This window comes from Vanacampus margaritifer, chromosome 1, assembly GCF_051991255.1.
Source record: "Vanacampus margaritifer isolate UIUO_Vmar chromosome 1, RoL_Vmar_1.0, whole genome shotgun sequence".
Classification (NCBI taxonomy): Eukaryota; Metazoa; Chordata; class Actinopteri; order Syngnathiformes; family Syngnathidae; genus Vanacampus; species Vanacampus margaritifer.
This window is the reverse complement of record NC_135432.1, coordinates 46,040,086-46,067,678: the sequence shown is the minus strand read 5'-3', so window position 1 is coordinate 46,067,678 and position 27,593 is coordinate 46,040,086. Positions and strand designations below refer to the sequence as shown.

At 39.6% G+C, this 27,593-nt stretch overlaps 1 protein-coding gene across 8 annotated transcripts in view; it reads left to right on the top strand.

The window, feature by feature from the left end:
• The window catches only part of gabrr2a (gamma-aminobutyric acid type A receptor subunit rho2a), a 99,505-nt gene that overhangs the window by 46,759 nt on the left and 25,153 nt on the right, over positions 1–27,593 (top strand). For all 8 annotated transcript variants that reach the window (XM_077549995.1, XM_077550849.1, XM_077551664.1 and 5 more), the window contains 2 exons: positions 4,736–4,959; positions 18,275–18,357. In XM_077549995.1, coding sequence (XP_077406121.1) covers positions 4,736–4,959; positions 18,275–18,357 — 307 coding nt within the window. The remainder of the gene's footprint in view (positions 1–4,735; positions 4,960–18,274; positions 18,358–27,593) is intronic.

Here is a 27,593-nt window from a genome sequence, read left to right as displayed (position 1 = left end):
ATATTTATAAAGTCAGTGACGTCTCACTTATGATACTACAATAGAACAGATCAAAACTATTCTCATTAATCCCCCCAAAAAATTATTATATATATATATATATATATATATATATATATATATATATATTTTTTTTTTTTTTTTTTTAGAAAAATAAAAAGAAAAAGAAAAAACGAAACAGAAATTATATATCTTTAATTTTGCGCGACTTAATAAATACTTATCCGGATCTTCGCGGGCGGCTTCTTCACAGCTCTCGCTTCCAATGTGAATGATATCACACGAGCGGCTTCTTCATAGCTCTCACTTCCAATGTGAATGATATCACACGAGCGGCTTAATTCGACACAACACACACACCCCGAGGAATTATGTCCCACGGTTTTTAATAATTACCCACAGCACACACACCGTGTGAATGATACCACACGGGCGGCTTATCCTCTCCGCTCGCTCCGTAAAATTATTCGGAGGGCTTATTCATACCAAAATAAAAATAAAAACAAGACAGCCTATTCCACCGCGGAACAAATCTCATATGCCGTTTCCGAACGGCGGAGCGCTCCCACTTGACGTCACTTCCGTATTCAACGGGCCAACCCATGCATGGTTCAATGTCGTAGTAATTTTCAAAATCGAGGACTTTCGCGTCCCTCCGTAACAAATACGACTTCAAAAACCCCCCTAACTTGTTCACAGATCTCAAATACAATTTGGTACGGACGTAATGCAGCTCTGAGTAATCCCAAACAAACAGAATTTCTCTACGTGGATAATTTGTCCACTCACCTTGTTAATATTTGCGCATTTAGAAATTCAGTTGTCCAAGATCATCACAGCTGTTGCAAAAACGTCCCAATTTGTCGCCGTCGGAGGTCACCATTTGAAGGTATTATTTGATTACTATATTAAGTGTAATCTTTGCGTGTTCAAAAATAATTGAAAAATGAGATCTGATGAAAAAGCCTTCTTTATAAAGAATTTATTTTAAGAGCTCTTAAAAGACACAAGAGTAAATGCTTACATTCCAAAGGTGATGTTAAGCCTCGAGTGTGTCAATATGAAAACACACAGTCGTTTTATAGATGAAAAAAGCATACTCCTCCTCTGAGGCTGGACAAAGGGTTAGTAATTATAATAGACAGACAAGTGATTTACTGACGTGTTTACTCCATTTCCCCGTCCCCGAAATATATGATTAGACAGGTAATGCCATGCGACCTAGACTCCCTCAGACCCACAGTGTCATCTTCCATGAGAACTTGAGAACTTGCCTCCCATGTACATTCCTATCTCACCAGCTGGAAGGGAGTGAAAAGTGTTATTCATTACAATACAGTTAATATGCCCAATATATTTCACACAAACATTATCACAGTTATATGGCATCTATATACTATAAGTAAATTCATAAACAGTAAAAATATGCATAGAAAATGTTAAATGTCTTCATACCCCAGAGTGAATTCCTTGAATCCTTCTTTCCTGGCGTATAGCTAATGCAAGCAGCTCAATAAATATTGCAAATAATAAAGGTGACAGTGGGCATCCCTGTCTTGTGCCTCTCTGTAGAGAAAAACTCTGAGATGTAATCCCATTAGTAGTAACTGTAGCTTTAGGAAAATCATATAATACTGACACCCAGTGAATAAATGACTTCCCAAAGCCAAATTTATTTAAAACAACAAAGAGGGAGGACCAGTTAACTCTGTCGAAGGCTTTTTCTGCATCCAACAATATAATAACTGCCTTTTTATCATGCCGCTGTGACATGCTAATAAGGTCAAAGAGTCTCCAAATATTATTAGTAGAGTGACGACCTTTAATAAAGCCTATTTGGTTGCTATGAATGATTGTCGAGATTACTGTTTCTAGTCTAGATGCGAAAGCCTTAGCGATAATTTTAATATCATTGTTAATTTGTGAAATCGGACGGTAACTTCGTGGAAGGGTGGGGTCTTTTTCTGGCTTTAATAAAAATGTTACTGCTGCTGTATTCATTTGTGGACGTATGTAACCATTAGTTTTAATTTCTGCTACTACTCTTAAGAATAATGGAGCAAGCATTAACCAAAAGTGCTTAAAATATATAGCTAGATAACCATCCGGGCCAGGTGCTCTGCCATTAGGCATACTATCTAGAGCACTGTACAACTCGTTCATAGTAAGTGGCGCATCTAACATATCTTTATATTCAGTAGTTAACTGAGGTATATTTAAGCTACTGAGGAATGCCTCAATATGCTCAGGGTTAGGCTTGTTAGTTTCTGAGTATAGGTTGTGATAATAGTTATAAAAAATTTGATTAATTTATTCTGATGACTGTGTGCATTCACCAGTTGTCCCTTTAATAGCCGTTATAAGAGCTTTTCCTGATTGCGTTGAAGTTGGTTTGCAAGAAATTTACCTGATTTGTTATTATATTCAAAGTTGTTGTATCTCAATTGTTGTATTATCAACTCTGTCTTTTTAGATAACATATCGTTTAACTGTATTTTTGTATTTTGTAAGTCTGTCCATATTTGGTTATTTGGGTTTATTGCGTACTCATCCGTCAGTTGTTTAATTTTATCTTCCAAGTATTTTTCTAATTTTTGATCCTGTTTCTTTTTATAAGATGAATATGATATAATTTTACCTCTAATTAACGCTTTCCCAGCTTCCCAGAGAAGAGATGGAGATAGGTCTGGAGAGTCGTTTATTTCCAAAAAGTCTGCCCACTCTCTTCTTATAATTTTGTCAAACTCTGCGTCATTTATCAGTGAGATGTTAAAACGCCATGTCGGGGGGGGGGGGGGGGGTTAAAGGTATAATCAACTTGTAGGGTAAGGGAGACTGGTGCATGGTCACTAATAATAATAGGATGTATTTTTGTACCAATTTTATCAGCAATAGAATTATTTGTAAGAAAATAATTCAATTCTTGAAAAAGACCGGTGCACAGCGGAAAAGAAGGTAAATTCCTTCTTAGTTGGGTATTTAAGTCTCCAGCTGTCGACGAGGCCAAAATCATCCATATATTCCCCTATTACTTTAGTAGATTGTAATCGCCTTATACATGTTGTATTATTAGAACGATCTATTAATGGATTTAAGAAAAAGTCTCCTCCAATAATAATAGTAGAGTTAGCTGCTAAATTAAAAAAGAAAAATTCATGGAAAAAGGCCGGATCATCTTTATTAGGGGCATATAAATTACTTTTCTTTCTATATTCCACCGTAATGCTCCAACCACCCGGTCACTTGGAACAATGGTCTAGTTGCTGGTGACCTCCACAGCAGAATCATGGATCCTAGGCAACGCATTGGGTTTGGTGTTGGAAGAGCCATATCGGTAAGTCACGGTAAAGTTGAACCGGGCAAGGATCAGCGCCCAACAAGCCTGTCTGGAGTTGAGTCATCGGGAAAAGAATGCACAGGGGTGGAGCCTCTGGTCGACTGGGGAGCGCTGTAAGAGGACTGCTCCCACTACGGAGTCCGATGCGTTAACCTCGACAACTAAAGAGAGTTTAGGATTAGGCTGATTCAATACTGGTGGACATGTGAATAAATCTTTGAGTTTGACAAAGACGGACTCAGCTTCTGGGCTCCATTTAAACTGCACTTTATTTGACGTGAGCCTTGTCAGTGGTCCTGCTCTCTGGCTATAATTTTGTATGAAGCGCTGATAAAAATCAGCGAAGCCCAAAAACTGCTGTAACTGCTTCCTTGTGGTTGGGGTTGGCCAATCGAGCACTGCTTGGATCTTCGCGGGGTCTGCTCTCAAGTGACCCTTCTTGACAATGAACCCCAGGTATTGCACTGACTCAGAATGAAACTCGCATTTCTCGGCCTTCACATAAAGTTGGTTCTCCAGCAGGCATTGTAACACCATTCTGACATGGTGACGGTGTTCATAGAGATCTTTGGAAAAGATTAAGATATCATCAAGGTAGATGAAACAAAACTGATTGAGCATGTCTCTCAACACATCATTTATTAGCCGTTCAAAAACGGCTGGGGCATTAGAGAGTCCGAATGGCATGACCAGATATTCAATGTGTTTTAACGGAGTTTTAAATGCTGTCTTCCCCCTCTTTGATCCTCACCAAATGGCATGCTCTCCGGAGATCTAATTTTGTGAACACTGTTGCTGTCTGCAAGGGAGATGCTGAATCCAATAGCGTTAGGGGGTATTTATCTTTGACCGTAATGTCGTTAAGGCCCCGGTAATCTACACACGGACATAAAGCTTTGTCCTCCTTATCAATGAAGAACCCGTCACCCACCGGCAAAGACGAAGGGCCGGATCAAACCGGCAGCTAGTGACTTAGTTATGTACTCGTGTAACGCTTCCTGCTCGGGTTTGGACACCTGGTACAGTTAGGAATTTGGTAATGGGGCATTCAGGACAAGGTTTATTGCACAGTCATATGGACAATGTGGAGGCAAGGATTGGGCTCGGTCGTTGCTGAAGGAACGTTATTCAACTCGATGACCTCGAGGCTAGGTTTGTCTAATGACTGCCTTCAGGCAGTAGGAATGGCAGAAAACACTCCAATTCTCTATGGCAGGGATGTCCCAGCTAATGTCAGGATTATGCATCTTTAACCATAGAAGGCCTAAAACGACAGGGGCATATTGTGATGGCATGACCGGCTCTACCCAACTTCTAACAATATTTGCTGCAATGGGTACTGACTCTGCATCATCTACTGTATGTTCTCTGGTTGACTTTCACACCGTCTTCCAACAGGACTTTACCATGACTCTGTACCTGAGACATTATTGGAAAGATGAGCGTCTGTCATTCACCAGCAGTACCAATAAGAGCATGACATTTGATGGCCGTCTGGTGAAAAAGATCTGGGTCCCTGATGTATTCTTTGTCCACTCTAAGAGATCTTTCATCCACGACACAACCACAGACAACATCATGCTGCGTGTCTTTCCTGATGGTCACGTGCTTTACAGTCTCAGGTGTGTATCAAGTTATCAACCAACACATGTATTGATATGCTTTATGTTGCACTGTCATAGGAGAATGTAAGGTCATGACAGGAATCTGGGATAGCAAGTTGTAAACACTTGAAGCTAAACCATAGACAAAAAAAAAACATCTAGAGGGTAATAACCAAGCAGATTTTGATTTTCATGAAACGTAGTGTACTAGTTGATAGTGATAACGCACACATCTCAAATTTTAGGTCAATCGGAGCAGAATTTTTTTTGTAGCTACAGCCCGCCAAATGTTGACATTGTTGGCAAAAAAGGGCATGGCCACCTTCCTTTGAACCCTTATTCCTCACAAACTACTGGGCCAATCTTCACAAAATAGGCATTGTTGGAAAGGGAGTTCAGCAAGGATTCCTAATTTACAATCATTTAGAACAGTGATGCTCACTATTTTTTACACAAGATGTAAATTTCTCATGGGAACTTTCAATGGTTCTTTTATCTTTAATGCTCACTATACTAATAACAGCCAGGAGGCTGCAGACTCTCAAGTGAATTATTTACTGAATGCCAGAAAGATCGAGTACACAGTTGTGGAGTCTTTTCTGCTGGATGCGGAAGGTCTAATCAATTAATAATGGGCTCTACTCTTATACTGTCTTGGCCGCTCACTCGCGTGGGGGTTGGCTCAGCCTAGCCCATGTGAAAATGTGTGAACTGATGGTTTTAACTGGTTTCAACTAGATAAGTGCATCAGAGTGCAGATTGATAGGAAGACGCCAAGCCAGGACCAGTCACAGTGACACAACGGCCTAGCTCAAGTCACCTACGTATCTAATCATTAAGAGGCCTAATCTAATAATCCCCCTGTTTGAGTGACTTTAAGGGCCTGAGTCCTGCATGTTTTCGAGGTTTCTCTACTCCAACACACCTGATTCAATTATCAGGATCATTATCAGGCTCCTGTTGATGATCTTAAATATGAATCAGCTTTGTTGAACGTGGGAAACCTCTAAAACATGCAAGACTCAGGCCCTCAAGGACCGGACTTTGACACCACTGGTGTATGCAAAATTCCTATATGTGCTCTTGGTCCCCGACAAGGCAATGTTGCTTACAAAGGGTTTGCTCCCCTCAGACCTGCCCTTTCAATTGCCATTACCTTCAGGGACCACTGGTGCGGTGCAATACATTATTAAAAAGTCAAAACAATACAACAAAATACATGACCTATAATGGACTGGATTCACTTTTTGTAACTTTATTAAAAGAAAACCCTCAAATTAACTAATAATTTTGACTGTTTAAATACATTTTTGTCTTGTCAGTGTTTTGTGGTTAAGGTTAACATTCTGCCCTCACAACACGTTCTCAGGCTTTGTGCAGCGAGACAGATATTATGAAGCTCCAGAAGCTTTGTTGAGGATTTGTGTTGATTATTTTACTTTTTTTTGTTCACAAAGACGAAACAGATGTCTGTTCAACAATTGTAACAATGAGCGCCTCTACTGGACTAATAAGACACTATTTCAGCGACACGCATTTCACCACGAGTGTAATTAATCTGATTCAGCGGCCACTGGCAATAAACACACAGATGATAAATTGCCTCATTAAGTAAACAAGGAGCCACTTACAAAACTTAAAACATTAATTACTTACAAAGATTTAACCAAGTTGTTACTGTCATCTATATCAATACTGTACCTGATAGCCGCAAAAAGTGTACGTCCCCAAAAAGGGTCAGACTATAAATTAAGAAAACCTGCGCAAGGCATAACAGTAACATGGATACGAATCGATACTTTTTTTTTTTTTACCTTGATGCATATTTTAAGTAACCTGGCAATAGCCAGATTGATGATAGTGATTCACTCAAGGAAGTTCTCCACAATAACAATCTGGAACTTCTCCACGGCGATTTACTCGGGAAAGGTGGGACATTCTGTACAATACTTCGCTTACTACGAGTATGACCCAGTTTTAACGACCAGTCGGAAAACTTGGCAGCAGTCCTTTCAAAATGCAGTGGCTGGACTCAATCTGACATTCAGTGAATGGATCTTCCCAAAAGTCACCAACAAATATCATGCAAAACTTCATGAGGTCAGTGACCTCCTAATGGAACTGCTGGCGGCGAAGATGGACATAACCCTCCATGGCCTTCACTACCTTGACACAGCTAGAGGAATAAGTCCTCTGGTCCAGAATCTGCCCTACAAGCTGCAAGCAAAGTCTGTCCACCAAAGTAAAACCAGGACCGATTCTAGTTTCAACTTTGCTAGCCAAGCGGACACTACTCAAGTAGTCAAGACTTCCAAAACATATTGACAAAGGGAAATCTCAGTCCACAAGACAGAGGTGGGGTTGGGGACAAGACAGTGGTCCCCAACCATCAGGCCGCAGACCGGTCCCGGGCCGTGGGCTACTCTGGACCAGACAGTTAAAAGCATAAAAAAACTTACTGTTACAGGTTAATTGATTAGCCCGAGGCTTAAAACTATTTTATTTTGAAAAATGACCTGATTCTCTCTGTTTATGACGAACTCATGACATGTTAAGGTGCTAATTATCTCAGTTGCGTAGCACTGATGCTAATCGACAAGTTAGCAAAATGAGGGCAAAAAAAGACAAAGGACAAAGTTTCTTTGCAACGGAGAAAAGGCCCAGTGATAAGACAAAACAGGAGCCTATGACCAAGAAAAAGATAGGTGAATTGGCTTACAGATACAGGTGATTCCCATGCATGATGGCTCGCTCTTCGGCGAGCGGCTCTTAATTTAGCGTTAGGTGAGGGAGTTACTCATGGACTTTAAATTTGTTCTGTGGTGCCTTATGTTGGCGTATTTAAGGAGGGTGCTGCTAATATAGTTCCATAAAAATATGGCTTCACATTTATTGTTATATCTACAAAATAACCCAGTTTTTGTGTTGCTCATTCATAAGCATTACCATAGTCCCCTGTTTTTTCATCAACGAGAACCGCAACTTCCTGAGGCACCTGTGGTTAGAGACAACGACCCATCATTGAGACTGCATTGTGGTTCACATACTGTATTTAGTTACAGTCCCTCCCTTGCAGTGGCCATCTACTGTCTTCGGCAGAGTGCAGAGGAAGGCAACCCAGATGTCAAACAGTTTATCAACCGGGACTTCTACGTGGACGACTACAGTAGAAGCAGCAGTGGACCTGCTCAAGAAAATGCAAGACACTCTGAATCGAATTTGCGCCTACAGAGAATCACCTCAAACAGAAGAGAAGTTATGGAGGCATTTCAATCCCGGGACCATGCGGACGACTTCAAAGATCTGGATCTCGGTTCTGACATTCTTCTCATGCAACACAGTCTGGGCCTCAACTGGGACCTGATGTCTGACACCTTCACTTTCAAATTGTTATGTGATGAAAATAAACCTTTCACCCACCGAGGCATCCTATCAACTGTGAATATCATCTCAATGAACCCGATCCTCTCTGGTTTATTGCCCTTGTCACCATTCAAGGCAAAGCCATCCTCAGAGAACTGACAAACAACCACAGTGACTGCGACTCTCCTCTCCCACAAGTAGGGATGGGTACCTTTCACATTTGAACCAGTTCTGTTCTCTGTCCCTAGGCATTGATACCAGTACTCAACGGTATCAATTTTCTGTACTTTTGTCTCTCTGTCTGTCTGTCTCTCTCTCTCTCTCTCTCTCTCTCTTTCACACATTTATTTATGTATTTATTTGGGTGGTAATAAATGTTCATCATTGTTTTTTTGACAGTAATTTAAATTAAAAAAAACACAATTTAACCATTACTCTTCTATATATAAAAATGTATATATAAATTAATATTACAAAAAACAAAGCAGGAAACAAAGTTATGTGCAATGAACAACACAAGGAGCGAAGTTAAACAGTAAATATATAAATTAATAATTATGTTTGTTTCTTGTGAAGATAACATGATGTGAACAAAGACAATATTTGGGTTCAAATTAATCATTTGAATGTACCCGATGTGGTCTGTAATGCTCGTTACATTTTGGCCATAAGCTTTCGCTATTTTAAATATGGTCCTCAGTAGTATATCCAAATTACAATGTATATTCACCGTCAAGATGTTAAAACCTTCCAGCATGATTCAATTTGGTGGGGGAAGACGAACCTCTCGGTTTTGGTGCCAATGTACTATACCTGTAAGGCGGGTGATGCGCCGGTCCCCATACAGCGAGGGAGGACACCACCTACACCTTCCTCTCAGCCATGCACTGTTTGTGAGGAATTGGGGACATTACCAGCCTCTCCTCAGCGTAGAAGCTGTCATGCTTCATAAACTTAATTTGCTTGGTTTGGCGCCGCAAAGACCTCACTTGTTTCCACACCTGGAAAATAATTTTGGAATCACTTTATAATAACGATTGTTAGTTAACCACAGAGGTGGACATTCCGTCAACAATGACAGAAGGTCCGTCAAACCGTCAATGACGGCCACCCATTTTGTGGACGATTGGTAATTGACAGAAAACTTTGAAAAAAATTGCCGAACTGAGCATTGACGGAAGCAGGCACTCACTCAGTTTTGTCTGCAGTCTCCCAAGCAGAGATGGGAATAAACATTATGCAGACAACAAGCTCATGCAATAAACATAAAGCGATAAACCCACCTACATTGTGTCATATAAAGTACCAGCCATTTCAACCAGACTCTCTAAATCATTGCTTTTACAACATGACAAGTAAGGTACATGGCTGGGATGTTATTGTTTGTAGTGCGGTCCACAGTCAGGGTTGTATTAAGTGAAATGCATTTACTTAATTGAAGCAGCGATTTTGATTAAAAAGCTGTGATTTTGATTAAAATGGTTAAGTAATAAGAGATTTTTCTGTTCTACTTTTTATGCAAATTGATGATGGTGACAATTGCTGTGATTTGCTGTTTGACATCAAATCCAAATAAGTTGTTACGTTTTGTTTTGCTTCCAGTAACCTGCCTGAGTAATTTTTTCACTATTTTATTAAAAAATTATATCAAAATTTCAGTAAAGTTGTTTGTCATGATCTTATTCTTTACTATATGGAGACAAAGGTTCCACTTAAATAAAGGGTGGCCAGATGGCCTGTCGCCACCACATGACTGAAGTGTCAAGCCAAGCCAATTTAGTATTTTTTTTTTATTTTTACACTCCAATTAATTATGCTCTCTATTAACAGCAGTCTAGGTTGAGATTTTTGAGCAAATGTGCTATTTTTTAAAAATTTTATGGATGCGCTTATCAACAGGAGAGACATAAGTTTATCACCTACTGATGAAAGTGCCGACTCCCTCCACCTGTGTATCGTCGCTGGGAGCTTGGAGGCTCCCAGCCATGCTTTGCGCCACTGGGGATTAAAATGGGAATTGAAATGCATGTTCTGTGTTAATTGTTCCGTTAGTTAGTGGTCCAGTTGTTTTATTGGTTATTGGTGGTGCTTTCTAGTTTGTTGCTACGTGGTGATTTAATTTTGCTGTGACACCGTGTGCATGTCATGGGGAAGAATGACTTGCCTGCATTCTCTGAGTTGAAAGTGGGTAAGCAATATCATCTGCTTACAATCACAAAAGTATTCACTGTTTCTCATTGTCTGGTGAGCGCCACACCAGTGACGAGCTAAAATTTGTTACTTGAAAATATGTACGACAAAGGAAATAAAATTATTTCGCTATTTGAATACCATCACAATAAATAGTCTGAGATTTATTCGCTGTTTCGTCTTGATAAATACGGTAGTCACTGGTCACGTGATACACAACAAGGAGGAAGTAGTGAGCTGGCTGCATGAATCATCAAACAGGGAAAAAAATGGGGGAAAAAAACTAACATAGCACCCGGGCCCACCTAGATACATTTGCACAGCAAGCACGGCAGCAACTGTGTATAGTGTGGCAATCATGCTGCTAATTATCACAACCAGTATTATAATAGTGTAACAGACAGTACAAGTATGAGCAGTGTGACGGCTAAGGCACATTGCTGGAAGGTCATTGTTTGTAGTGTGGTCAGTCAGGGTTGTATCAAGTGAAATTCTTTAAATAGATACAATCTTGCTCAAAACATTCATGGTGCACTTGGGAACAAACTTAAAGTAAAAAAAAAAAAAGCAGTGATTTTGATTAAAATGGTTAAGTATTAGAGATTTTTCTGTCATTTTGATTTTTATGCAAATTGGTGTTGGTGAAAATCGCCATTATTGGCTGTGCAAGCAGGAAATGCAAATCAGTTGTTACTTTCCTCCAGTAGGCAAAGGTGCCTGAGTGATCTTTTTTTCTCTTTCATTACAAAAAATATATCAAAACACAAATCAAAGTTCAGTTAATTGTCATTATCTTTACTACATTGAGACAAAGGTTCCACGTACTTATTTTATTTAATGATGTGTAATACCGTTGACGTGAGTCACATGACGTCATTGGCCAGCAAAGCTCGCGCGAAGGAATGATATGCATTTTCTAGCTAAATAGCTAATCAGTGATCTCCATTTGACACAACACACTGCACTTAAATTGAAACCATGTCTAAAATGCACAATAACTCTTACTTCTTCTTAATTATAATTTATAAACCCTGAATTTTACTTAGATATGTTCTTGTCTGTATTATTTAATGTTTGGGTGTGTTGTGCAGTGTGCTGTAATGGTGGGCAGATTAAACTTTTTGAACACTTGAAGCTTTCCATCAAAAGCCTCGTTTCCACCGACGGTATCTACTCTTCTATTCTCTGCAAAAGCCCCATCGCCACCAACAAATCTACCCGGCTCTACTCTACGCTACTCGCTTTTTCTGGTACCTGCTCCTTTGTAGTTCTAAAAAAAAAAAATGTAGCCCAGTTCCAAAAGATGACGTTAAATAAATTATTTTGGAGGCCAATGATTGGTTCAAGACATGTCGTCATCAATGTGCAGCTGCGCAAACCAGGAGGAAGGAGGAATAACAAAATATTTGTCCTCTTTGCGTGTTCCAAAATTTGAAGACAGATTTAATGTAAGAAAAAACACCTTTGCAAAAATGATTTAATCTAACAGAGATCTCTGGACATCGTGACAGGCTCCAAACATCACATAACAGGTGGAATTTCAGAGTGCCGAATGTGTCTCTTCCGCGTGTAAAATGGCTTCTTATAGTTAAACCGACCGCCTCTCTTTCATTTGTAGACAAAACATACTCTCTGGGTACTTTTCCATGAGCAGGGGTGTGTGTGTTCGAAGCAGATTCTGTTCTCAAGGACCAAATGTGTTTTCGCACAGAACGCTGAGAAGGAATTTTTTTAGACTAAACAATAGGTCAAATTATACTGAGTTCAACACTACCTCACATCTACAAAACATTTTGACAAAGTTAATATAAAGAATTAAAATGTTAATAATGTATAACAATGGTTAATATATGAAATTAAGTATTAAAAATGTTAATAATATCTAACAGTCCTCCCTTTGGGCTTATTTAAATAAAGCCCAATAACTAAACATTTAAACATTTTTACACAAAGATTCCAGCAGGATCTGCATCATCGCAATGACAGGTGCAACAGTAGAATAAAAACATTATTTTTTTAGCAGGAGAGGAGGTCAGTCATATGTCAAAAACAATGTGATTCATTAAAAGATTTTTTCAGAAAAATAAGCATATCATATATGAAGACAATGTGTTGTGATTATGTTTAAAATTTGTGGTGGAGATCCCAGAAATAGCAAATTGGCATGACAGTCAGTATGAGAAAGAGTGTCATTATGTACGCAATTGGAGACGCGATTGAAGACTTGTTGTCGTTTGGGCTAGGGAAGTTTTGGTTGACGTTTGTCAGTTCCGTTTTCGTTCTTGCATTTGTTTTTTTCAAACAGAGTCCTTCAGCTCTGCGATTGGCTGGCAACCTGTTCAGGTTGCACCCCGCCTACTGCCCTAAGCCAGTTGGGATAGGCTCCAGTACCCTCACAATCCTTGTGAGGACAAGCAGTCAAGGAAATGGATGGATGGATGGATCCTTCAGCTCTTTTAGAACCCACATCAACTGCCAGGGATGCATGGATTAATCACCGGGCCCAAGGTGTGACTCATTCTTTGTGGAACGCCCCGGAAAAGGGATACGTTCCTCCTATCTCCAGTGAGGGATGTCCTCAGCGAAACTCAATCTCCATTGGGTGATGTCTTCAGCTCGTCAGGTGGCTCCTAGAAACAGTTGAATGGTTTCTCGGTTGGTTCATCTGGTGGCTCGCTCCTGAAGGTGGGGGTTGAGTAGAAGGCGGACCCGGCAGGTCTGATAGGCAAGATGTGGAACCAGGTGCCCCCCGTGGACTGGACCATGTTGACATTTTCATCACCTCATCCGGGTGCAGAATGTTTTCATTTAGTCACTAATAAACGTACATATTCACATCCCTTCTTTTGGAAAGAGCATCTGGTAGTTTTATTAGTTTGGAGTTAGTAAATGTTAGTGAAGTTCTGTAGGCCTGTCCTGTGGGAAAAAATTCTGTTTGTTGTGACATTCAATTAGAATCCAGCCTTTGGCTGACTTTAATGACCTAAGCACATTCATTAATGCAAAAATGAAAATCTTAGCCAATTCAAATCTGACGAGGCCAATTTTGTTTACAGAGTGTAATGATTATTGGAATGTTTTATTATAATATTTACTGTTATAGATATGGCATGAATGTGCTACCAGCCATTAACTCTTTGACTGCCAGACGTTTTCAGAAACGGGTTGTCGCCAGTGCCAGCCGATTTAAGCATTTTGACTGATCTTTCAAGGTTCACAGAAAATGTTGTGTTTGGACTATGGAAACACACATACTACCAAATGAAAGATTGGACTCACATCTTTCATCAGAAAAAAATGTTTGTTTTTACCTTATTCCGTTCTTCAGTAATCAACAATAGAAAATGGTTACTTTCACCGAAATTCTCTGTTTTGAAACAAAAAACGGAGAAAAAGAGCTTTTTGTGAAACGATGTTATTTCATGCACTCTAGTGAATTGTACACTTCTTTTTGTCCATGAATGATGCCACAAACACCTAAATAGTGCTTTACTTCTGTAAAACGCTTTCACCAACAATGAAAAAGTGTTTTTTGATTGCAAAATGCGTTTATTTCCATTCAACAGTGTAACAATTTGACAAAACAATTTCGCAAACTATTTACAAATGTGTGCAACTGTGGTACTACTTACAATTATGTGGATGTTTCAAATACAGTTTTTCTTTTTGTAACGCTCTCCTGCGTACAAGGAGACGCCAGGACTCGCACACAGTTTACTTTCACTTTCGCATTGGTCCGTTTTGCGTGCAAACGTTACACTTTCTTGACGGTCTTTTTTTCCGGGGAATAAAAAGCAAGTAGCAGACTGTACACACTTCCTCCGATGAATATGCATTGGACTCGGGGCACTCTCCGTCGTCCGCATGTGCGTGCTTGGTTGCGCTCCGCGTTACGACACCGTCATAGCCGCCGCGTCAGCGGTTCCAATTTTGCCGTCAAGCTCGGATTCACCTTCATCATCATCGATGATGACCATCGTCGTCATCAATGTACTCTTTTAGCGTTGGTCGATGCCTTTTGTCTTGTAAGTGTAGAGCTGCTTGCAAACGCTCGCCATTGCCCGTTCCCTCCTCCATCTAGCTCCATCTAACGTCTTCTACTGCCGCGTCAATGCTTTCCAACCACGGAGTCACCATCATCTTCATCATCGATGATGATCATCGTCATCAACAATGTGCTCTTTTAGCGATGCTTTTGGTCTTTGAAAAAAACGGCTCTGGCGTTAGCTCCTCGCGACCGGCCGCCATTTTTCCTTTGTTTTCCATTCTGATCTCCTGCTCAACGCTCTAGCTCCGCCTCTACTGACGCCCACCCGATCTTGACAAAAGAGAGTCATCGCTGCCCTCTAGGGGCCAAAAATAGTCATTAGGCTCACGAGACCTGCTTAAAACTTTCAGGAGAGCTCCGCAAGCCTTCCCAGCACCTGTTTCAAAAAAAAATAAAATAAAATGGGAGGACGTCTTTTAACGTCTTTGGCGCTCCTCCGTAGGTTTTTGCAGAACGTCATTTAACGTCTTTGGCAGTAAAAGAGTTAAGGTTGTACACTAATATAAAAATAAATCATATTTATATTATTAACCACTCTCAGGAGTCAACCTGCCGGCTGGAGAGGGCTTGTTTTGTTTCGGTTTCAGAGAGCCAATCTCGGCAAAACCCTGTGATCCATTGCGCCTGGCAGGAACAAAACAGCGTGTTTTGCTGGGCCTGTGATGTGATGCGATGGCGCCGTGAGTCGTGTGCTCGTAATCCCGCCAGCCGTGTGCTAAAAGCCGTGCCAGATGAAAAGCACCCCCCGGGTGTGGGTCACAGGTCTTATACCTATGTTACCCCACCACGACTCCAGGTGTGCGGTCTCCGCACCTCAGATCTCAGAGAAGCTGGAAATTTACCAGCTTGGTGTGAATTTTGGTAAAAACTCATCAGGTTGCATTTGGATCCCATGTTAAAATAGATTCTAAGGTCAAAATTCAATCAATGCAAACACGTACAGTTGAACACATCAAAAGAAATGTTACTTAGCTTTCAACTGTTAAACGTACACAAAAATGAAAGTTAAGTGGAGAATATGCCACTCAAAAGAAACATCTTCACGACACTTCATGGAGTCAGCATTTCACAAATAACAAACACATAACATTTCATACTTCATTGTTCTGTCGCAAACTATAACACTCAGTCAGGTTTGGAAAGGTTTTTTACTTTTTCTCAGTCCTCTTAATTCAGAGCTGGGGGTTGGAGGTATGTGGGGGGTGAGACAGAACGTCTCTTGGCACCCCCGACCCCCACTGTGGCATGTCCAGGACATAGAAATGATTTTTTTTTTGTTTTAATTTAATCTTTATTTAACTAGGTAAAATGTTTGAAAGCTAATTCTCATTTACAAACATGACCTGGACAAGAAGCCCAAACACAGCACATACATCATAATACAAATAAAACAACAAAACACAAGGTAATTATAAAAAAGAGGAGAAGGGCACTTGCTTATATTAACAAGAACAGGTGTCAACTACCATTTTCTGAATCTTGTTTTTAAACAAATAAATTGTCGTCGGAGAGATTAGTCTGAGTTTGTTCTGTAGGGTGTTTCAATCATTTGCTGCTGTGAATCGAAATTAATTATGGACAAATGTAGTGTTTTTGGAGGGGTAAATTTAATAAACTCACTAGACCTAGTACTTTAAGTATTCTGAGCAAGATGAAGAAGTGATGACAGGTAGGATGGTGTCATGCCAAGAAAGGTTTTCTATAATAAAGACAAACCAGTGATGAAGCCACCGTGTTTGAAGAGATGGCCAGCCGACTAATTTGTAAAGATCGCAATGGTGAGTCTGAAATGCGGCATTTGTCACAAATCGGATAGCTGAATAATAAAGGGTGTCCAGTTTTTTAAGAGTGGAGTTTGGTGCTATTCTGTAAATAAGATCTCCATAGTCAAGAATAGGCAACAATGTCATCTTCACTAGCATGCACTTTGTGGCATGAGTGAATGAGGCTTTATTGCAAAAAAGGAAAGATAATCTCGCTTTAACCTTAGCTTCCAGGTTACTGATGTATGTGGCAAATGACAGTGATGAATCCAACCAGATACCTAAATATTTATAAGAAGTGACAAATTCCAAATTTGATCCGTCAGCACAAGTAATAGTAGGATAACTTGCTTACAGCTGAATGAAATACTTAGTCTTAGCAGTGTTGAGGCGAAGATGGAGCTTTTGGAAGGCCTGCTCCACAGAGGTAAGGCTAAGCTTGAGACAGGACGCTACAATTTCGAGTGAAGGTCCAACCGAATACAGGATTGTGTCATCAGCATAGAGATGAATCCGGGAATTCCCAACAGTTTTGGCTATGTCATTGATGTAGATGGAGAAAAGGGTTGGACCCAGAAAGTCCAGTGTGCCGCCGTAAACAGTGGCAATCTCATGCGGATGCCTGTTGTTTTGCCGATTAAAAAGGGGTAAAGCTCGAGGTGAAACAAAACACAAAAAAAACACAAAATCAATAATACACGTGTAGAGATATTCATGTCCACAATATCGCGCAACAATGCGCACAGACCAGAGAAATGAAGACAAACTATCAGGCGCCAAGGCCACTTCAACAGGTCCTCAGTCAGCTGGAGAGCACAACAAACAGCACAGTGGTCGGGTGGGGGCTGGGGGAAGAGAAACAGCTACGGGGAGTACAGTGGTTTGGTGTGGAAAAATCAGCAATTGGAGGCGATAAATAAAATCTTCTGTCAAAGGTGAATAAAAACTTACACGCGAGGGAGGAGTCCACTGTGGTGTTTTGGTGTATTGTAAGGGACGAAACGTCTCGGAGCAAAGACTTACCGGCACGGGCCCCGTGACAGGGCCCGCTGACGTAGCTAAACCGTCAGTCTGTCAACAATAAATATAAAATTCCTTTGTCTGTCTTGAGGTTGAAAAACTTATAACTGGCTTATAATCGTTACATGAATGTAATACAAACCTTTTTGCAGATCCATTCCAACGTTCAATAATAGTGATGCAACCAATATTTGTAGACTGTTATCATTTACAACAATACGATATTTTAATGTAAACAATTGATCATCATATACCTTCAAATATTATTTGAACACACAGGCCCCAAAAAATAAATGGTAAGAAATGTCTTATTTTCAACAAACAAACAAGAGTTATCAGGAAGAAATGACAAATATACAATTTTATTGTTGCAACAACAACAAAAAAGAGATTTTTCTTACAGTTTATTTGTGGGATACAACCAGGCTTTTTTGTATGTTTGACTGAAAAGGACAGTCAAAAGGTTTCTCCAGGACCAAGGATGTGCATGGGAGTTCAACATTCCACATGCTTCTCACATGGGCAGGTCATGGGACAGAATGATTGGAGTAACATGGACTCCATGTTCCTTCATCTGGGAACTTCAACTTTTGCATCATACTATCGAATTAGGTATCGAATATAATTAGGCTTGGCCTGTTGTTCATTTGTCGCCTTACACTGCCCTCTAGTGTACGTTTTGTGTCACCAGTCTTGCCACGTAAAATACAATGGTGTGTCAGTTTCATAGACGTTTGTTGCTAGCAATAAATACAAAATAATTCTCACTATAGTAGATTTGACTGTTTCATGTTTGGCAATTAATGCTACAATTCTCTCGTAATATAAGTTTATCAGCTCATTTATTTTTATAAAATTTAAATAATTCAGTATTTATGCCTCCCTGATCATTTCAAGTACTAATGGATAACATATTTAATGCCATGATTGTCCTCCTGATGTGTCTCAGAGTCACAGTGACTGCAGCTTGTAACATGGACTTCAGCCGATTTCCTCTGGATTCTCAGACTTGTTCCTTGGAGTTGGAGAGCTGTGAGTTGAACATCGTTAATCACAGTCATACATCCGTTCATCTGTCATCACCATCAGGGTTCGAAATTATTTTTTAATTAACTGGTACCTCTCTAAAGTTATCAGCCTTTTTTATTTTATTTTAGCTCTGCTGTTTTGAGCTGCAATACCTCCCCCACAGTATCTCTATTAGTTTGTCCCACTGGTTGCACACGTGGCCCTTCAAAGTTTGGACACTCCTAGGTTTAAATGATGATGCAAAGCAGTTATGAACTGAGTTTTGAATGAAGTCATCTGAGCTTGTCTACAAATTTATTTCGATAAGGTTTTCAGTTATTTTATTTATTTATTTTCTTTGACTATAAATTTCTCACTGTGATTGGCTGACAGCCAGTTTAGGATGTACCCCGTCTACTGCCCGAAGTCAAGTCAAGTTTATTTATATAGCCTTAATCACAAAAGAGTCTGAAGAGGAATAACAAAATATTTGTCCTCTTTGCGTGTTCCAAAACTTGAAGACAGATTTAATGTAAGAAAAAACACCTTTGCAAAAATGATTTAATCTAACAGATCTCTGGACATCGTGACAGGCTCCAAACATCACATAACAGGTGGAATTTCAGAGTGACGAATGTGTCTCTTCCACGTGTAAAATGGCTTCTTATAGTTAAACCGACCTCCTCTCTTTCATTTGTAGACAAAACATACTCTCTGGGTACTTTTCCATGAGCAGGGGTGTGTGTTCGAAGCAGATTCTGTTCTCAAGGAGCAAATGTGTTTTCGCACAGAACGCTGAGAAGGAATTTTTTTTAGACTAAACAATATGTTCCAGCTTAAGGTCAAATTATACTGAGTTCAACACTACCTCACATCTACAAAACATTTCGACAAGGTTAATATAAAGAATTAAAATGTTAATAATGTATAACAATGGTTAATATATGAAATTAAGTATTAAAAATGTTAATAATATCTAACAGTCCTCCCTTTGGGCTTATTTAAATAAAGCCCAATAACTAAACATTTAAACATTTTACCACAAAGATTCCAGCAGGATCTTCATCATTGCAATGGCAGGTGCAACATAAGAAAGAAAAAAAATGAAAACATTCTTTTTAGCAGGAGAGGAGGTCAGTCATATGTCAAAACAATGTGATTCATTAAAAGATTTTTTCAGTAAAATAAGCATATCATATATGAAGACAATGTGTTGTGATTATGTTCAAAATTGTGGTGGGGATCTCAGAAATAGAAAATTGGCATGACAGTCACTATGAGAAAGAGTGTCATTATGTACGCAATTGGAGATGCGATTGAAGACTTGTTGTCATTTGGGCTAGGGAAGTTTTGTTGACGTTTGTCAGTTCCGTTTCCGTTCTTGCGTTTGTTTGTTTTTTTCAAACAGAGTCCTTCAGCTCTGCGATTGGCTGGCAACCTGTTCAGGTTGCACCCCGCCTACTGCCCGAAGCCAGTTGGGATAGGCTCCAGTACCCTCACAATCCTTGTGAGGACAAGCGGTCAAGGGAATGGATGGATGGATGGATGGATCCTTCAGCTCTTTTAGAACCCACATCAACTGCCAGAGATGCAGGGGTTGATCACCGGGATTTGTTTTCCCAAGGTGTGACTCATTCTTTGTGGCCCGGAAAAGGGATACGTTCCTCCTATCTCCAGTGAGGGATGTCCTCAGCAAAACTCAATCTGGTTGAGTGATGTCTTCAGCTCGTCAGGTGGCTCCTAGAAACAGTTGAATGGTTTCTCGGTTGGTTCGTCTGGTGGCTCGCTCCTGAAGGTGGGGGTTGAGTAGAAGGCGGACCCGGCAGGTCTGATAGGCAAGATGTGGAACCAGGTGCCCCTGTGGACTGGACCATATTGACCTTTTCATCACCTCATCTGGGTGCAGAATATTCTCATTTAGTCACCATTAAACGTACATATTCACATCCCTTCTTTTGGAAAGAGCATCTGGTAGTTTTATTAGTTTGGAGTTAGTAAATGTTAGTAAAGTTCTGTAGTCCTGTCCTGTGGGAAAAAATTCTGTTTGTTGTGACATTCAATTAGAATCCAGCCTTTGGCTGACTTTAATGACCTAAGCACATTCATTAATGCAAAAATGAAAATCTTAGCCAATTCAAATCTGACGAGGCCAATTTTGTTTACAGAGTGTAATGATTATTGCAATGTTTTATTATAATATTTACTGTTATAGATATGGCATGAATGTGCTTCCAGCCATTAAATAAATGCAACTTTCGTCAACAAATAAAATCAAAAAATAACATCTAACCCCAGGGCCCCAGGGAAAAATAGAAATGGAACATATTCACCTTATTTTCGCCGTCTCTGCCAAAACTTACTCCTTCTCCATGGTCAAGGAAATCCCCAATTGTCCTCCTGTAAATTTCATTCATTCTCACGGACTATCTATAATTATCACATTAAGACTAACTTTTAATTTTATATTTATTTAATTCAACATGGACTGTTTGTGTCCTTCGCGACGATATACCCAGACGACCAATAATTCCCCCATCTGAAAAAAATCGACTTAGAGAATTTTTCAGACTAATAGTAGAACTACAGCAGTAAATCAATTTTGCTTGCTTTTTTGTTTAAAAAAGAGGGGAAAATTTTACATTTAACCAGTAAATTTGACAATGCGTCCCAAGCAATTGTTTAAATTTCAAAAGAGAATTTGGGAAAATATTAGAAGACCAAATTTAACAAGCGTCAAATAATGGAAAATATAATTAAGATTGAAATAAATTTTATCCTATCCTTATTCATATAAGTGAATTTTCAATTTCCGCAACCACACGAAATTTACCAGTATTATCTTTTGTACTATAGAAATAGAAATATTGTAGCAATTATTATTAATACATAAAGTTACCCTTAGTTTTAACATGTCATTATTAAGCTTGCTAGTCCCCCTTTTGTTGATGTTTGTCCAAAAAGCTGACTGTTTTAAATAGACAGAGATAAACAAATCAGATCAAATCAGAATAGGCATCAAAAGTTTTAAAATATAATAAATCTGTGTGTATAGAGTGTTGTCAATCAGTTCGTTATATTTACGTAATGTTTTACTGTAAATGTTATCACCTTTATCTGTCAAAAATATAGAGTGCAGTGTAAACAGTCAGTATCACATCATATGGTCTGGTATCACTAACTCAAGGAAACATTGTTGGTGGGGGCGGAGTCACCAGCATAGTGGAGCAGTTTTTCACAGGACAGTTCGGGACGCAGGAATGCTTTAAGGAAGCTTGTGCAGAGCATTGTGTGCATTGGAGCAGTTTTTCATTTAAGACTTTTGCATGTGAGTTCAGGGTGCAGTCATTGTGGAAACTTTCCACCAGGTGGCGCCAGGAACCTCTGCTGTCCATCAGTTGGTGGCAGGTACAGCAGGTGGAGTGCTGATCAGGGGATGGCCGCACCACGCCCCTCTGCAGGTGGTAGCAGCTGTGGTCTCTTTGCTTGCATCGGTCCAGTTGACCTTATTTTGAAATAATGACCCCGACAAATGACCCTCACTCGACTGAAAACATTAAAATCTGCCCCAACAGTATTAGGTTATAACATGTCAGTAAATAGTCAGGACAAAATCCTCCTTTATTTCAAAAAATTCAAAAAAAAAATAAAATAAAAAAATATATATATAAAAATAAAAATAATTTATTAATTAAAAATAAAAATAAAAATGACTAAAACAATGAAAGTTTACAATTTTAAATAATTGCTACTTATATTTCAATATTTGTTATGGTTTACAATATTTAATTTAATATGTTTTGCATACCTTCATAAATAATGCTTAAGATGAGATAGGACAGATATACTCTAACAATTTACAAATATAATACCGAGTCAATTAATAAGTGTGTAGTTTTCAATTAATATGTTTCAAGAAACGCCTAGTCAGCTTTTAGTCAAACATCAAAGCAAAAATTATTTTTTAATTACATAGCACCTCAAATGATGTCAAAAATGTGATTCTCCCAGATGGGTCCCCCATGAAATGGTCTGTTGATTCTTCCAGGACTCACATGGACTCCAATTCTGAAAAGGGACTTCAAATGTCGAATTGAAAGGTTAAATATATTCAGGAGAGATTAAAAATTATTTTTCTACTTATAAACATGGGAAAAAACTCATTTTTAAATTATAATTAACACATTACTTCATCCCCAGGACGGGAGATAAGGAACTTGTCGTCTCCTCCTCATAATGGCTGACAGCCGCTTCTGGAAAGATATTTCAAGGTTAAATAATGTTCTTGCGTACGAGAAAAATCATAAGGGAAAAACAATAAACTTATAACAAAATATTCCACATTAGTTCCCTATTCAAATGATTCGTTTTTTAATTATTAATATTATTATTATTATTAAAATACGGAGAATATGGCTGAAATATTTCATCTAATAACAATCCAAAAAAGTTAAATATATATTTTCTCATTAAACTTTAAAAGCAGATTAACAATCGCACAATTAACATCTTCCTTTTATAAAAACATTATATTACCTCTTCACATTAGTTGTAAGTTTTTCGGCAATTTTAATTTGGAAAAGGGTGATACCTGGTGGTCAGAATGATTCACAACAACTATAATTTCCAAACTGACTGGCGTCATTAATTTATAAAAGGGTGACACCTGGCGGTCAGCTAGGAGATTTAAATGAGGCCTTAAAAAAGTAGTTACGTTAACAATTCATGTAATGTCGTTCAATTATTTAACGCAGACCCTGACGTTCGCGGTTTTAGCGTTTAAAATTTTATTAGTAATATATCGTCTAATTAATTTATCCCGTTCAGCGTTTATTAAATGGTTTCATTTATTTTATTACGTAACTTTGTATTATATAGCTGTTTTATTTGCAAAGCAACATTTCAGCATTAATCATTATTTAATACACTTTCCTTAAAGTTACGTCCGGGATTTTCTTTTATATAAAAATACACACAGCTCCAACACTCCTCCAATCAGCGGCCGGCGCTCACGCACATCCACCATTAAACTGCCGCCTTAAAAACCATCGAACAAATGACATATCTTATTAGAATAAACTAACCTTTTCCACAATAAATTCAAGTCCCGTCGCGCACCGTAGCCCCAACATTATTACTTTATTGAAGTTATATAAATGGTTATAACTTCACAAAAATACCTAAAGCTAGTATTCTAGTATTATTCATCATCTTATCCAAAAATACACGATTATGTCTCGCTTTTGTTTCACTCGAAGAAATTACCGGTTCTGTCTCGTATTTTACATCGAACGCCCGGCGGCGCAAGTTTTAACGTTTTTCATCAATAAAATTAATTTACCGTAGATTATAACGGCGCCAAAAGATTTATTCCACCGCAATCGTGTATCCATTTTTATTTAGTCTTTCAATTCACGGGTCTGTTTTAGTGGGCAAACTCCGATAGCAACTGCGCATGCGTTCCCATTCGTTTCATAGCGTCATCCCGTGGTTTAACGGAAGCTCATTTGGGTCAAACAATTTTGTTACGCGCTCGTATAGAGCTTCTATAATTTCTATTAATCACCGACTCCCGCATTTTATAACCCATTATATTATATTATATTATATTATATTGTAGTTAAGTCGTATTAACATTTATAAATGAAGTGACGTCTCACTTATAACAGAATTAGTCAACAACATATCTCATCGCGGTCCCTTTAAGAATAACAGTGATGTCAGATTTTCTACCACGTATAAACTACATACAACAAATATCATGATCTCCTCCTAAAATAATAAATACTGCTTTAAGTCAATTACGAAGCAGTCTCTCGGCTGCAAGGAGCGAAGCGTTGTTTCCAACTTTGAGGCAGGCCTTATTATAAAGAGACTGCCATGTGTTTTCCGTAATTAATACTGCTTGCAGCCTGATTGCCACAATTATTTGATTCAATTGTGCAAACCCATGGTAACGCACCATCGTAGCGTTACGCAATACTGCTTTTAATCAATTATGAAGCAGTCTATCGGCATTTTAATAGCGTAACTTTGTCAATTAAATTTGTACGTCCATTTCAGCCTGTCTGTTCACAATTATTTGATTCAATTGTGCAGAATCCTCATCTGCGCTGAGCAAAATAATCCATCATTCAAGGACCCCATTACGATGTATTCACAGCGGGCGATCTAGCCGTTGTGTCAATCCATAATCTTATCCTAATTCCATCCAAGAATTTTAGACATATAATTTATGCCTGTTTGACATTTTATTCAAGGAACTTATTACGATTGACTACCAGCGGGCGATCTAGCCGCTGCTTCAATCCATAATCTTACTCTAATTCCATCCAAGAATCTCACGACATCTATTTTATGCCTGGTGTCATTCAGCGCAGCTTTATTTCATTTTAGCGCAATACCCAACAACGTGACGGCATTTTCGTAGACAGTGCTTCCGTCACCACGTACGTGTACAGTTCAAACACCGTGGCAAAATCCGAAATCTGGGACTTCAAAATTTATCACTATTTTTCTTACATAAATTCCATCTTCAATATAATTTTGCAAGACGAATATACCAGCCGAAGCGCTCCCAGACAGACAGAATTCCTAAAACGTGGATAAAGTGTCCACTTACCATGATTAATATGGCCGTGAATTTTATATGTCTGTGAAAGCCCCGCTGCAAAACGTCATTCTACATCGGGTCACCATTTTAAGAGGAATAACAAAATATTTGTCCTCTTTGCGTGTTCCAAAATTTGAAGACAGATTTAATGTAAGAAAAAACACCTTTGCAAAAATGATTTAATCTAACAGAGATCTCTGGACATCGTGACAGGCTCCAAACATCACATAACAGGTGGAATTTCAGAGTGCCGAATGTGTCTCTTCCGCGTGTAAAATGGCTTCTTATAGTTAAACCGACCGCCTCTCTTTCATTTGTAGACAAAACATACTCTCGGGGTACTTTTCCATGAGCAGGGGTGTGTGTTCGAAGCAGATTCTGTTCTCAAGGAGCAAATGCGTTTTCGCACAGAACGCTGAGAAGGAATTTTTTTTAGACTAAACAATATGTTCCAGCTTAAGGTCAAATTATACTGAGTTCAACACTACCTCACATCTACAAAACATTTCAACAAGGTTAATATAAAGAATTAAAATGTTAATAATGTATAACAATGGTTAATATATGAAATTAAGTATTAAAAATGTTAATAATATCTAACAAGTCCCAGCCTACTGCTGACAAATATTAACTACATCCCCTGATCTAACCACAAGAGGGCAAGGAAAAACTAATAATAATAATAATAATAATAAACAAAAAAAACATCAAAGGAGAAATAAGAAACCTTGAGAAGGGACTGCAAATGTGGAAATCCTCCTTGCAGGATGACCAGGCTGCAATGGATGCCGGATGGGCAACAATTTACGCAGTATGTGATGCTAAACAATATTAACTCGAATAGTGCACAAGTCTATTTAATAAGTTGAAGTACTGAAAGAAGACGCCGTTGGGAAAGTGGGTCCTCATCCAAACTAGGCTTGTTTGGTTGGTGCAAAAATCTCAATGGCAGCAACTCCAAGATGATAGTCTGCATCAAATCTCGTCCTGGTCAATTAGTGTAGAGCAGAGGTGGGCAATCTCGGTCCTCGAGGGCCGGAGTCCTGCAGGTTTTGTAGGTTTCTCACTTCCAACACAAGCTGATTCCAATCAACAGGATCGTTATCAGGCTTATGCAGAGCTTGCTGATGAGCTGATCATATATCAGCTGTGTTGGAGAAGGGCAACACGCAAAACCTGCAGGACTGCGGCCCTCGATGCCCACCTCTGGTGTAGAGGCATCCCAGAGCACTGGAGTCTGAATCAAAAACGCTCTTGAACCTGCTGACTTCTTTTTGGCTCTTGGGCTCACCTAAAGACCAGCGTGTTGCGAACGAAAGTCTGTCTGTTGTGGCTGCGGCAGCGGTACAGGCGAGGAGGCCGGGGGCTGCGGTAGCGACACAGGCGAGGAGGCCGGGGGCTGCGGCAGCGACACAGGCGAGGAGGCCGAGGGCTGCGGCAGCTACACAGGCGAGGAGGCCGGGGGCAGCGGCACGGGCAAAAGGGCCAGGGGCTGCAGCAGCACAGGCGAAAGGGTCAGGAGCGACACAGGTGAAACGGCCAGAGGCGGCAGCGGCACAGGCGAGGAGGCCGGGGGCTGCGGCAGCTACACAGGCGAGGAGGCCGGGGGCTGCGGCAGCGGCACAGGCAAAAGGGCCATGGGCTGCAGCAGCACAGGCGAAAGGGTTAGGAGCGGCACAGGTGAAACGGCCAGAGGCGGCAGCGGCACAGGCGAGGAAGCGGCCAGGGACGGCAGCGCCACAGGCAAGGAAGCGGCCAGGGGCGGCAGCGCCACAGGCGAGAGAAGCCAGGGGCTGGTTTTGAAGGAGCTAGGACATGGACTAGAAGCGTCTGTGGAGCCGTGACAAAGACTTGAGGACGAGAATCCGTGACATTCCACATATGTTGTTTCTAACCTTTATTCTCCACACTTTTTTGCCTTATAACAACTCCCACATAATACTAAACACTGGTTATTTCCGCTGACAACAATTTCAACTCACGTGCGGCGCAAAATGCGCCATGCAGCATAGTTCATAGCTCTTCTGTTTTCACATTGCCCATTTAGCAGGTGCACAACAACACAGGGCCCAGCCTGACTGTATAGGCCATAGGCCGAGACATCTGAAGCTGCGGTGCAGCCATCTTGGGATTCCCAAAAAACGTATCTCGGCATACATTTGCCTGCAAAATGCCTACATGTGTAGCTGTAAACTGCACAAATGGCCAGTTTAAAGGCTGTGGACGAACATTTCACCTTTAAGTATGATTGAAATGGAAAGAAATTGAAAGATGAAAGAAAAGGATGATTTTTTTTAAAGACGTGGGCTACTTAACTGTGACTAGGATAACAAGACTGAGATGAAGATGACTTAACTGTGAGTTAACTTTACCAGCTATGGTTGCAAATTTTGCATTTTCTTTTTAAAATCTCAAAGTCATTATTAAATAAATTAATCCACAATTATTTTTTAAGTAATTTAAATTTTAACTAATTACTCTACAGTCTACACAGACAATAATATTGTAAAGAAATGTATAACTTTCAAATGCAAGTAACTAGTAATATGGAATACATTATATTTTGGAAGTAACTTGCCCAACTCTGGTGGCAGCCTTTTTGCCACCTGCTGTCAACTGAAAATGACTTCACATATGCTCAGGGCTCAGA